The sequence below is a fragment of the Chrysochloris asiatica genome, unplaced genomic scaffold (genome assembly GCF_000296735.1).
Source record: "Chrysochloris asiatica unplaced genomic scaffold, ChrAsi1.0 scaffold00047, whole genome shotgun sequence".
In the NCBI taxonomy this organism is placed as follows: domain Eukaryota; kingdom Metazoa; phylum Chordata; class Mammalia; order Afrosoricida; family Chrysochloridae; genus Chrysochloris; species Chrysochloris asiatica.
The window spans coordinates 18,484,733-18,495,935 of record NW_006408565.1 but is presented as its reverse complement, the minus strand read 5'-3'; the positions used below and the strand labels follow the sequence as shown (position 1 = coordinate 18,495,935).

The 11,203-nt window shown below is 37.0% G+C and overlaps 1 protein-coding gene across 1 annotated transcript in view; it reads right to left on the bottom strand.

Annotated features, from left to right (window-relative positions):
• Positions 1 to 10,855, bottom strand: part of EIF4G3 (eukaryotic translation initiation factor 4 gamma, 3) — a 127,142-nt gene extending 116,287 nt beyond the window's left edge. Inside the window, exons 1-3 of the mRNA XM_006862404.1 lie at positions 10,778 to 10,855; positions 5,211 to 5,417; positions 2,763 to 3,009 (exon numbers count right to left, since the gene is read on the bottom strand). Coding sequence (XP_006862466.1) covers positions 2,763 to 3,009; positions 5,211 to 5,417; positions 10,778 to 10,855 — 532 coding nt within the window. The remainder of the gene's footprint in view (positions 1 to 2,762; positions 3,010 to 5,210; positions 5,418 to 10,777) is intronic.
• Positions 10,856 to 11,203: the final 348 nt, after the last annotated feature.

Genomic DNA, 11,203 nt, shown 5'->3' with positions numbered 1-11,203 from the left:
GGCAGGCTTGCAGGGTATACCCTTTGGTTGGTTGATGATGCATGGACAAGATTGAAACTATGGCAATGAAACAATACATGATAGAATGAATGTAAAACTAATCTTCTCCCATGTAAACTATCACATAATTCACAATAAAACATTTATTAAAAACAAAACAAAACTAGATGTACAAATAACCTAAATATCAAATTAAATAAGGGCAATTTTCTCATGTGTAAATTGGGAATCCTCACACCTATCCTCAAGATGCTGCTGATTAAACACATAAAGTCAAGTGCCAACAGAGAGCCTGACATTTATAACTCATTACACAAAGTTAAGGATTTCTTGAAAATTGTACTGGAAAGTAATTTTTAAAACTCGCATAACAATCAGGCTCTACAGCACTTCAATAGAACACAGGGGATCTTTCTTTACATGACCCACTGATGTATAAGAGTCACTGATAGTCATAGACGCACTGATGGGTTTTGAGAATTTTACAGATTAGTTCAAACAAATTCTTGTTACCTATCAGGTGTAAAGAGTCCTTGTGTGGCACTGTGGACTAATGCACTGGACTGCAAAGTGGGTATGAACTGCAAGGTCACTTCTTGGAAACCCTATACAGGGTTGCTATGAATTGGAACCAACTCGACAGCACTTCACAACATTAGATGTAAAGAAAACAAAATTCCTCACTACTGGACCAATAAACAACATTCACATAAATGGAGTAAAGATTGAAGTTTCCAAAGACTTCATTTTGCACAGATCAACCATCAACACTCATGGAAGCAGCCATCAGGATATCAAATGACGTAACGCATTAGGCAAATGTGCTGCACAAAACCTTTTAAAGTGTTGAAGAGCAAAAATGTCAGTTTGAGGACTAATGTGCGCCTGACCCAAGCCCTGGTATTTTCAGTAACCCCATATGCTTGCGAAAGTTGGACAGTAAAAAAGGAAAACCATAGAAAAATTGATGCATTTGAGTCATGGTGTTGGAGGAGAAAATTAAAAATACATGGACTGCCAGAAGAACAGATCAATCTGTATAGCCAGAGTGTTCCTTGGAAGCCAGGATGGCCAGACTTTTCTCATAGTTCAGGCATATTATTAGGAGGGACCAATCCCTGGCGAAGGACATCATGTTTGGTAAAGTGGTGGATCGGAGTAAAAAGAACGACCCCCAACAAGTTGAACTGGCCCAGCTGCAGCAACGATGGGCTCAAATGTAGCAATGATTATGAGATTGAGTCAGGATGAGGCAGTGTTTCGTTCTGTTGTGCACAGGGGCGCTTATATGTCGGTACCGACTTGATTGCACCTAACAACAATATTAGATAAGCATCGGACTGCTAATCACACGTTGGAAGTTTAAACCTACCAGCCATTCCTCAGAAACCCTATAAGGGATTGCAATGAGTTGAAAATGACTCAATGGCACTTAACAACAGCAACAATTACATTTATTAAAAAGCAAACATCATCTTACTGGGTAGCATTTAGCTTTTTAAACTGCATTCTCTCAATTATAGGGAGAAAAGGCAGTTAGTTAGGCAATATAGTTGTAGACCTATCTCTTGACACACTGAAAGATAAAAATAATTCTAATAGTCCTTGTAATGACAATTTTCTGAAGAAAACATTGGTGGTGGCTACAGGTGTTTGGTAATCTGACATAAGCCCAGATTTAAGAACAAATTTAGTACAGCAAGCCCTGAAGTAAGAAAAAATTATTTTATAGTAGCACAACATTGCGGTTTTATAAAGTCCACTAACAGCAGTGGAAAGATCAGTAGATTAAGATGTTTCAGTGTTGATCAGCAACTTTCAAACATTTTGACCACAGTAAAAACAGCACTGACTTCATGACTGAAGACAAGCAAATACATACATAACTGAAATAAAAATCTCCCCAAACAAAACAATCCCCTTACTACATGTCATGCCCTGACACAATTTATTATTATTTTTTATAATGCTATTTGTAACCCACTAAACTAATTTTATAACCTATTAAGTAGATGAAAATAAGCTGAAAAAAATACTAGTCTAGATTATTTTGGGGGTCTAGTACTTTACATTAAAAATCTATGTCATGCAAAAGTTATTCAAGAATTAGTAGACTAAGAAAAATTTTTTACCTACCTCAAACTTTCAACGACTTTATGCAATATATATTATCTATACTAAATCTCTCTACAAATCCAAAGATCAATCATGATTTCTATAGGATTGGTATAGAAGTTTAACACATTTGATCGTTTCTTAGGACAAAAGATCCTCCTAGGTTTGTCATATATTTCCCAGGGCACTTCCCCCACACTGCAGATGCCCAGGAACTCTGCCATACTGCTTCTCTGATTAATTACATCAGAGATCAGTTCTAAAGAGTAATGGCTGTCAACAAATGGAATTCAAGGCTTGTGAAATGAATACCACTATCTCGAGGGGCATGGTCATAGCAATATCCCTTTTAATTAAAATAAATGAACTTAAATTTCTCTTATGAAGTCCTACCTCCCTGAGGCTGAGTCTCCCCTTTGCCAGCTGCTTTTCTAAAGCCAGTTAAAGTAGAGCACCAGCAGTACATATCATTCCTACCAACAAGGAACCACTTTTTATGTCTGCTGATCTGGCCTGTAAATATTACATATGATAAGCCTCTTTCTTCCATTCAGTGTCTCTGTCTGAGGAGGTTAACATATCTCTAAGGTTGCAGGAGTATGAAAGGGAAAAGGCAAGAAGACACAGGAAGAGCTGAACAAACTTACCTGGTTTAAAGGGGAATGCGCCCCCATCACCAGAACTATCTGTGGAGCCTGAATTAGCATCTATTCCTTCACCCTCAGAAACACTCTCAGCACCATTGCGCACTGGCTCAGCTGCTTCTCCATTTTCTTCTATAGCTTTCATTTTTTTTAGGTCAGAGGGGTCTCTTTCAGGATGAAATCCTTGGTTCATTTTATCCTGTTCAGATTCAAGTACTTTGTCACCTGAAAGCTCTTCTTCGAGTTTAGGCTAAAAGTATAAGTGAACAAAGAGGTTATAAATTTTTTCTACTGTGTGTAAATATACAAGAAGACCTACACCCACTCCTCAAAAAGCATAGAAAACCATGTTACTCAAGACAAGGGTATCTGTTTTCAGCATATGCTACTAGAATAGGAAGTTTATTTTAAATACTTTTTCTCATTTCCTTTCCTGGGATGAGGCAGGCAATTCAAGTGGCTACTGAAATGCTTAAATATGACTAATGAAATCCAAATGTACCAAAGGGTAGAATGGAAAGAACTGTTAATCCCTGAACTTGATGGGAATGAAAAAGTTCAAGTTAGAAATCTAAAACAAGAACTCTTACCCTTACCACTAAAGCTGAGCAAATATAAAAAGAAATGAGAGCGCATTTTTTATGTCATCTTCTAACTGAAATGAAGAGCTTGATTAATAGCTTTAAGCTGATCATCTCTCTTTTACAAGGACTTGTTAGTTAAAATCTATTTTTGCTAATTGAAACTTAAAGTCATTTGCAACTGCGAGCCTTATTTAAACCATATATTGAAAAATGCTTGAAACATAGTCTGAGGAGAAAACTAGGTTCTGGTGCATCATAAACCAAAACAAACCCATTGATGCTGAGCCAGTTTCAACTCCTAGTCCTACAGGATGACTCCATATGGTTCCCAAAGCTAAAGTTAACAAGCAGACTGCCATGTCTGTTTCCCACAGAGCGGCTGGAGGGTTCGGAATGCCAACATTTCAGCTAGCAGCCAAATGCTTAAACACTGCAGCACCAAGACTCTTCTGTGTATCGTATCAAAATTTTTGCGGGGGAATGGTTAGGATAAGGAGTGAGAGTTAAGAGTTGGGACTATGGTAGGTCTAGGATAGGCCTAGAACTTCATTTATTGTTACAGTTAGTGCTAAGGGTAAGGGTTAGGCTAGTGCTAGGAATAAGACTTGGTCTGGTTTTTAGGGTTACAATTACGTTTATTTTAATTAATTTTTCTTGAAGTCTATTTGATTTCCTCTTCATTTGTAAGTGCATTATCTTATGGTTTCTTTTTGGTTACAACGATATCTACAGTTTTCTATTTTCAGTCTTATAGTCTATTTTTCTTTGCAGATTTCTATATCTGGGTTGAATCTAGGTGACACTATCCCGTATTTTAGTCTCAGGTTGTTGTCTACTATTGCTGGTTCTCTGTCTAAAAGAACTACCCTTAGAACTTTTGTAAGGATGTTCTGGTTTTTATAAATCTTTTAATTTCTGTTTATCTGAAAATGATCTAATTTCACCATCAATATTTGAGGGGCAATTTTGCTGTATATATGATTCTTGGTTGGCAATTTCTTCCACTTTCTTCTTGCTTACATGGTTTCTGCTGAGAAATCAAAGTTTAGTCTCATTAGTTTTCCTTTGAAGGCAACTTTTCAGTTTTCCTGAGCTGTTTTTAGGATTCTTTCCATTTCTTTGGTTTTAAAAAGTTTGCTTATAGTATATGTTGGTGTTTTTCTTTTAGGGTCTATCCTATTTAAAGTTCCTTTAACTTCTTTAATGGCTATCTTCTCATCTTTCATGCTGTTAGGGAAGTTGTCTTGCAACAACCCTTGGCCAGCCTCTCTGAGGTGTTTTGTTTCTTCCTTTCCTGGAATTCCTATCACACAAAAGTTATTTCTCATAGATCTTAGGTTTCTTTAGATTTTTTTTTTTGGTCTTTTTTTTGATTGCTCCACTAGCAGATGAATATTGAGAGATTTTTCTTTAATTTCAGCAATTTGGCTATTCATTGATTTAGTTCTATTTCTTTGCCTCTTCTGAAGTCTTAGTGTTAACCTTCTGGCTTTCTAGTTGCTGTTTTTGTACAGTTCCCATTATTTCAATTATTTTGTCAGTTTGTTTCATGCATAGTTTTGTCCTTGATTTTATCTGTAGTTTTCTCAATCTTTTTCACAATCCATTGAAGTTGCCTAGTCAGCATTTAAAAAATTTCCTTATTAGGTAGTCCCCATACCATTTCTGGTGTTCTATTTTCTGACCCTGTATTCTGATCACCTATTTGAAGTACTCTGTTTTGGTTCTTCATGTAAGCTGAAACTGTTTTATCCAAGAAAATTAACTGTTTGTATTTTTTATACTGTATAATAATCTATAAGATTATTGGTACATTGGATTTAGTTGATGATTATATATTAGTGCATCCTCAGGCACTACCACCTACCTGCCTTCTGGTGAATGTGGTATTGAGTAGAAATGTGAATGCAGTTTTCTTGTCACTGTTTATGTAGATTAGGGTGGAATCATATGTCTCTAAAAGCAGGAGCATTATGTCAGGTGCCCAATCCCAGGCAAAGCAAGAGGCTGTGTAAGAGGAGGTACCACTGGCTGCAGGCTTGGTCAGGGTGGGGACTGGGCATGCTCCTGGGTACTAGAAGAGCATGGAAACAAGGGAAAATTGCACCTCCTTACCACCAACCTTCAGCCACGTCCCATGCCTGCAGGATGCTGTATCAACAACCACTTGCAAAAGCTCAAGATGGCTGCACCATGCCATGCCAGCTCATAGCCTACCAGTTTTCTTCTCTCTCTCTGCTACTGTTCAGCTTCTTCTAGTTGGTACCCCATCCACCTCTTTGTCCTATTCTTTGATGCTAAAAGTTCCAAGATCACCATCTGTTTCACTTGCTCATCTATGTCTTTGTTGCAGAGGGTCAGTTCAGTAGCGTCTGCTCACTCATCCATCTTGCCTAGGACTCCTCATACCAATTTTTTAAAGACCAAGATATAATTGAAGCTATTCACTAGATTATTTTTGACCATCTCAGTTTCAGGTATCAAATAAAAATGGATTTCTTAAGGGCTATATGAATCATCAAAATGCCTCGAGGCAAAGCTCTCCATAAACTTTAAGTCTTTTTTCTCTATGATTAAGGGTAAGAACTATAAAAGCAATTCTTTGGAAGAAGCATTAAGAAAATGGCTTTTTGCTTGTAAACCCATTTTCAGCTTATAATGGATTGGAATACCTGAAAGGGGTTCTAGAATTTGCCTACTGAAACAGACTTCTTGTGAAGCCTTTGTAGAGTACAGTGCCTGGGATTGACTCCTGAACCCCACAAAGAACCCTCCTGAGGTGGGACATTTCCACTTGAAAAGATATGCAGACCAACCTGTAGTAGCTAGAGAAACAGAAGATACTTCCTGAAAGAAAGGCCAACAGGTAAAGAGAGACAAAAGAAAAAAGAACAAGCAAACTATTTGCCTGGGAGCCATCAAGGCAAACCATCAAATCACTTAAGGACAAACCCCCTTCTAAGACTGAAGCTCAAAGGGAACACACGAGCAGGTTTGTAAGCTCACTGGTGACCATGCTGGTCTACTTGTGAGTAGAAGTGGGGGAAAGGCAGTAATAAACACATGGGCTGAGTTTGACCATGTTCCACAGACTCCTGTCGACCTTGAGATGAGAGAGAGAAGACACTGGCTACCTAAAATGGGGGAGGAGGCCTATAAAGGCATGAAGTGGCTAGCTTACAAGTTTTCATAAGGGAGTTTAGTTTCATTCAGAGTGAGTGGGGGAAGGAAGAATCCTACTGAATAGTTTCCATCTTGTCTTGATGGGTCAGGTGAAAGGATATGGGGATAGCATTCTTTAGATTTAATAGTGAGCAATTGTTATCATGACTAATTGTGATTGTCACAAATGTAAAGGTAGCAGATGTGTAACAAAAAGGGGGAAGTAGTTAATCTTACATTCAGGAAGAGAGGACCCTAGGACCAGCAAATGGGAATAGCATGAGTGGAACGTGGGATCCTAACCAGACATGGCAGGCAGCAGAGACAACGGCATGGAGAGATAGAGCATCTGAGGACTCTAGACTCAGGGAAATAAAAAGACTGTATACTGACGGGCAGGAGGCTGGTTTGCAAGATGTGTCCTTAGGTTGTGTACATCAAATAAGGTGATTTTAATCATTACAATGAACCAAGATGTGATTGGTTAAGTAAAAAACTGATATTCTGCCACGTAGATTATCACTCAATTCACAATAAAAGCTGTAAAAAAATAAAAAGCCAAAAAGTGGGGTCAAATCAACAGAGAATTATATGAGTGTTAAAAAGAGTGTCAGGAAGTGGTTCAACCAAAATGATTTACAAAATTTTATTTTTAAATTAAGTGACAAATTTACTGTAAGAAACATAAGGTATAACAGATACAACACTTTCAAATTTTATTCTATTATATGGTGTGCTGCTATAGGATGAGTGTGGACTGCTAACCAAAAGGTCAGCATTTCAAGCCTACCAGCTGCTTATTGGGAACCCTATACAAGGGTGCTAGAAATGAGAAATGACTCCACAGTACTTAACAACAGCAACAACATGTGGGGAATGATTATAAGGGTAAATAAGCTCTATTTAGATTTAAAATTCTATCAACAGAAACAGATGGCTTTAGGCCCAGTTTTCAAACTGACAATAAAAGAGTTTATGCAAATACACAGAGTCTCCTCCTCCCTTCATGGGGGTAAGTCAGTATATTTATATTATCAAAAGAAATAAAGATAAAAAGTTAGAATGATTTCTTTTTATGAAAATGGCAGAAAATAGTCCAATAAAAAACAGAGCTAGCCGATTAGATTCCATACTCTACTATACAGTACTCTAACTCATAATGACCTTCGTAATACAATTTTATAATTAAGTACAAGATCATCATGAGGATCTTCAATAATTTGGGATAGAAGTCTACAAATGGTACTTACAAATAAAGTTATGAAAGAACAGGAAAACTACACCTTGCAATTATAATTTAATTTCTAAAGAGAAGTCTAAAGAAACTTGCTCTCTGAATGGCAAATCATAATCCAGGGAACCCAGAATCATAGAGTTGTCCATGGCTTGTTGTCATGAGTGATATTATAAGGGAATCCACAAAAATAAAGAAATTCATTATTGATGATTACTTTACTTGCAGGAGAATGCGGCTCTATTCAATTAGGTCATGTCCAGCATTTCGTAGGTTGTTTACTCAGAAAACCACACTGGAAAAAGAAAGCAAATCATTGGCTGGACTATCCAAGGTAAACCTTTTTATAGGAACCTGTTAAAAGCATACTTTTCTTGAGAAAACTGTCTAAGGCACTGAGTTTTTGAAGTGCTAGAAAATCAGACTGACCTATACATATGTAGTGATTGGTGAAATGCAGTTACTCTAAAATGTTTAAACATTCTACGAGGCCTCAATCAGCAATTTTAAGATGAATCAATTTTCATATTATCTTTCTTGGCTATAATTTAAAGAATTTGATAAACTTAATATTTGCAATGACTCAACAGTGTTGAATGTGCTGTTGAGTCAAAGTGACTCAGTATTAGGTTTCTGAAGCTGTAAATCTTCATGTGAATAGAAAGCCTCATCTTTCTCCCATGGAACAGCTGGTAGATTTGAACTGTTGACCTTGTGGTTAGCAGCCTAGAGTGTAACCCATTATGCTACCAAGGCTCCTTGAACAGTATAGTGTTGTTGCCGTTGTTAAGTGTCATTAAGTCAGTTAGGACTCATAGGGTTTCTGAGGAGTGATGGTTAGCAGTCCAGTGCTTAACCTACAGTGCTAGATGAGGACCCCAATATAATATGTAACCATAAATAGGCTGATGTTTAAAACACATTATTTTAAAGACTAAGAAAATTAGGAAAGGGTGGAGCTTGATTAATGGAAATGTAGACAATGGCATCCAGCATTCACTAAACTACTCAAAATAAAAAATGCTCCTTTTCAGGAAAGACAAGACATTAGAATTTCTGAAAAAGGTTTGAATAAATCATCAAATGCCTTTTTAATTTTACTTTTAAATTGTAAGGTTAAGAAAAAAGTGACTGGTTCAAAATGAGTAAAAAAAAAAAAAATCATATTCAAGGACTAACAATCTACAAATTTCTCCAAACTGTAGCCCAATAGCCAAACTTGGTCCAGCATCACTTTCTGTATAGCCTGCAAGATAATAATGGTTTTAATGGTTCAATAAATGTCAAAAGAATATTATATGACATGAAAATATGCTATGGCATTCAAATTTCAGTGTCCACCAATCAAGTTTTACTGAAATGCAGTCACCCATGCGAGAGTTTCAAAAGTTCATGGAAAAATTCCAGTATCTTGTCATTCCATTCCTTGCCCCTTGTATTTGCTTATGAGTCAACTATGACGACTTTTGGGCTACCACAGCAGAGTTGAGAAATTGTGACAGAGGCCATACAGCCCACAAGGCCTAAAATATTTATTATCTGGCCCTTTACAGAAAAACTAGGATGAATATTAGAGGGAACAGGTGTGGTGGCAGCACATTTAAGATCAACACTGCTTAGAAATCTAGCCACAGGGTAAAGGGACATCATGTACAAGAGAAGAAAATAAATAAAAATAGTTGAACTAAAGTGGAAGCAGTCGATACATTCTTTCAGCCATACCAAGAATGTATGTGATTCCCCTGCCTCTGGAAGGTACTTAAATCTCTGTAGGCACAACATTTTCTTGGTCAGCTGCAGGTGTACAGCAACCACTATACTTATACTGTCAAAGCTTATTGCTTAGTAACTATAGTGAAATCACACCCAACCAACAGTTCAGTGGTTGCTAAGCGACTAACTGTGACATCACTAGAGCATGATGTAAGAGCAGTGACTGGCAGAGAAAAGTAACAACGGGGTACTGTTTAGCTGCTTGCAGAGGGTAAGTATTTAACTCATTATGAAAATCTTCTGAAGTAAATGAATTTAAATTCACTTTAAGGTAATTTCTGTATTTGTATATTATTTTAAACCTTCAACAAAAATGATTTTAATAAAGTAGATATTATAAACCAAAAAACCAAACTCACTATCACTGAGCAAATTCTGATTCATATCAACCCTTAGAGGGTTTCTGAGGCTGTAAATCTTTATTGGAGTAGAAAGCCCCATTTTTGTCTCATGTGGAACGGCTGGTGGGTTTTAACGTCCGGCCCTGCAGTTCAATGCTTATCCTACAGTACCACCAGTGCTCCTTCCACAGATGCTGTTGAGTGCTTGCAAGTCGGTCTTGACTCATAGCGATCCTTTATAAGGTTTTCAAGGAGTTAACTGGTGGTAGGTTTGAACCATTGACCTTGTGGTTAGCAGTCCAGTGCTTATGCTATAGTGCCACATCAGACTCCTAGACTAGGAAATTGTTAGATCAACCCTTAGGACTAAATCTGCCCTTGTCTCTTCTTCATATCATCTATTGATCTTGGTATTATGTAACCTATAGAAAAATCTGGTGTGGCTTAGTTGAGAAACACAAACCACATGAACAAAAGTTGTTATTGGGATTTAGTTGAAAGATGAAAGACTCAAAACTAATTCTCTAAAACGTACCTAGTGATTTCTACCATCATTGCTAATGGGTATTTAAAAATTTTTAAGTTTTCATTCTTTGATTTACCAGATTAGTCTTTTTATCAATCAGGTGAATATAAAATTCAACAAGAAAAATTCAACTAGGGAGAGTTGGAGGGTTGGCCAAAATCTAAACAATAACTTATTTTTGCAATTTCAGAAATGTTATTTTGGGAAAAATAGATAAGAACTAAAAGAATCAAACATATTATTAAAAATCCCAAACAAAACAAATTGTACTGTAAATAGATCTTAAGTAAATCTCTGAGCTTGATATCTCAAGTTCACTAGAAAACCAGCATCTCAAGCAAGGGGTGTTAAGTCCACACCTGACTTCCGCACTGAAGCGATTTATGTCTGCCCCTTACCTCCAACTCTGTCTTCAGCACCTCTTCAGTGGTCCGGGTCTGGTCTTTTGGTTTTTTCCACATCTTTGGTGTAGTCATAGTTGTTTGAGCTGAAATACAAAATTGGGCCCATTACCTACCACTGTCAACCTATACTGGCAAACACTGGGTCTAAATGATACCCGTATTCAAACTCAGCAAAATGAAAGAGGGCTTCATTCATTCATACCTAAGAGATAGCTGGATGATCATGGTATTGTGCACTTGCATCCTACACACTGTAATGGAAATGTTTTAGATATAAAATGCATTGTTTGTTTACATCAGCTCATAAAGCCTTCCAATGAGACGCCTGGATTTCTCCGATATAGTGATTAAAACATATCTAGACATACAATTGAAAATGTGATGAGTATCTACATCAGAAAAATAAAATTGTGAGACCAT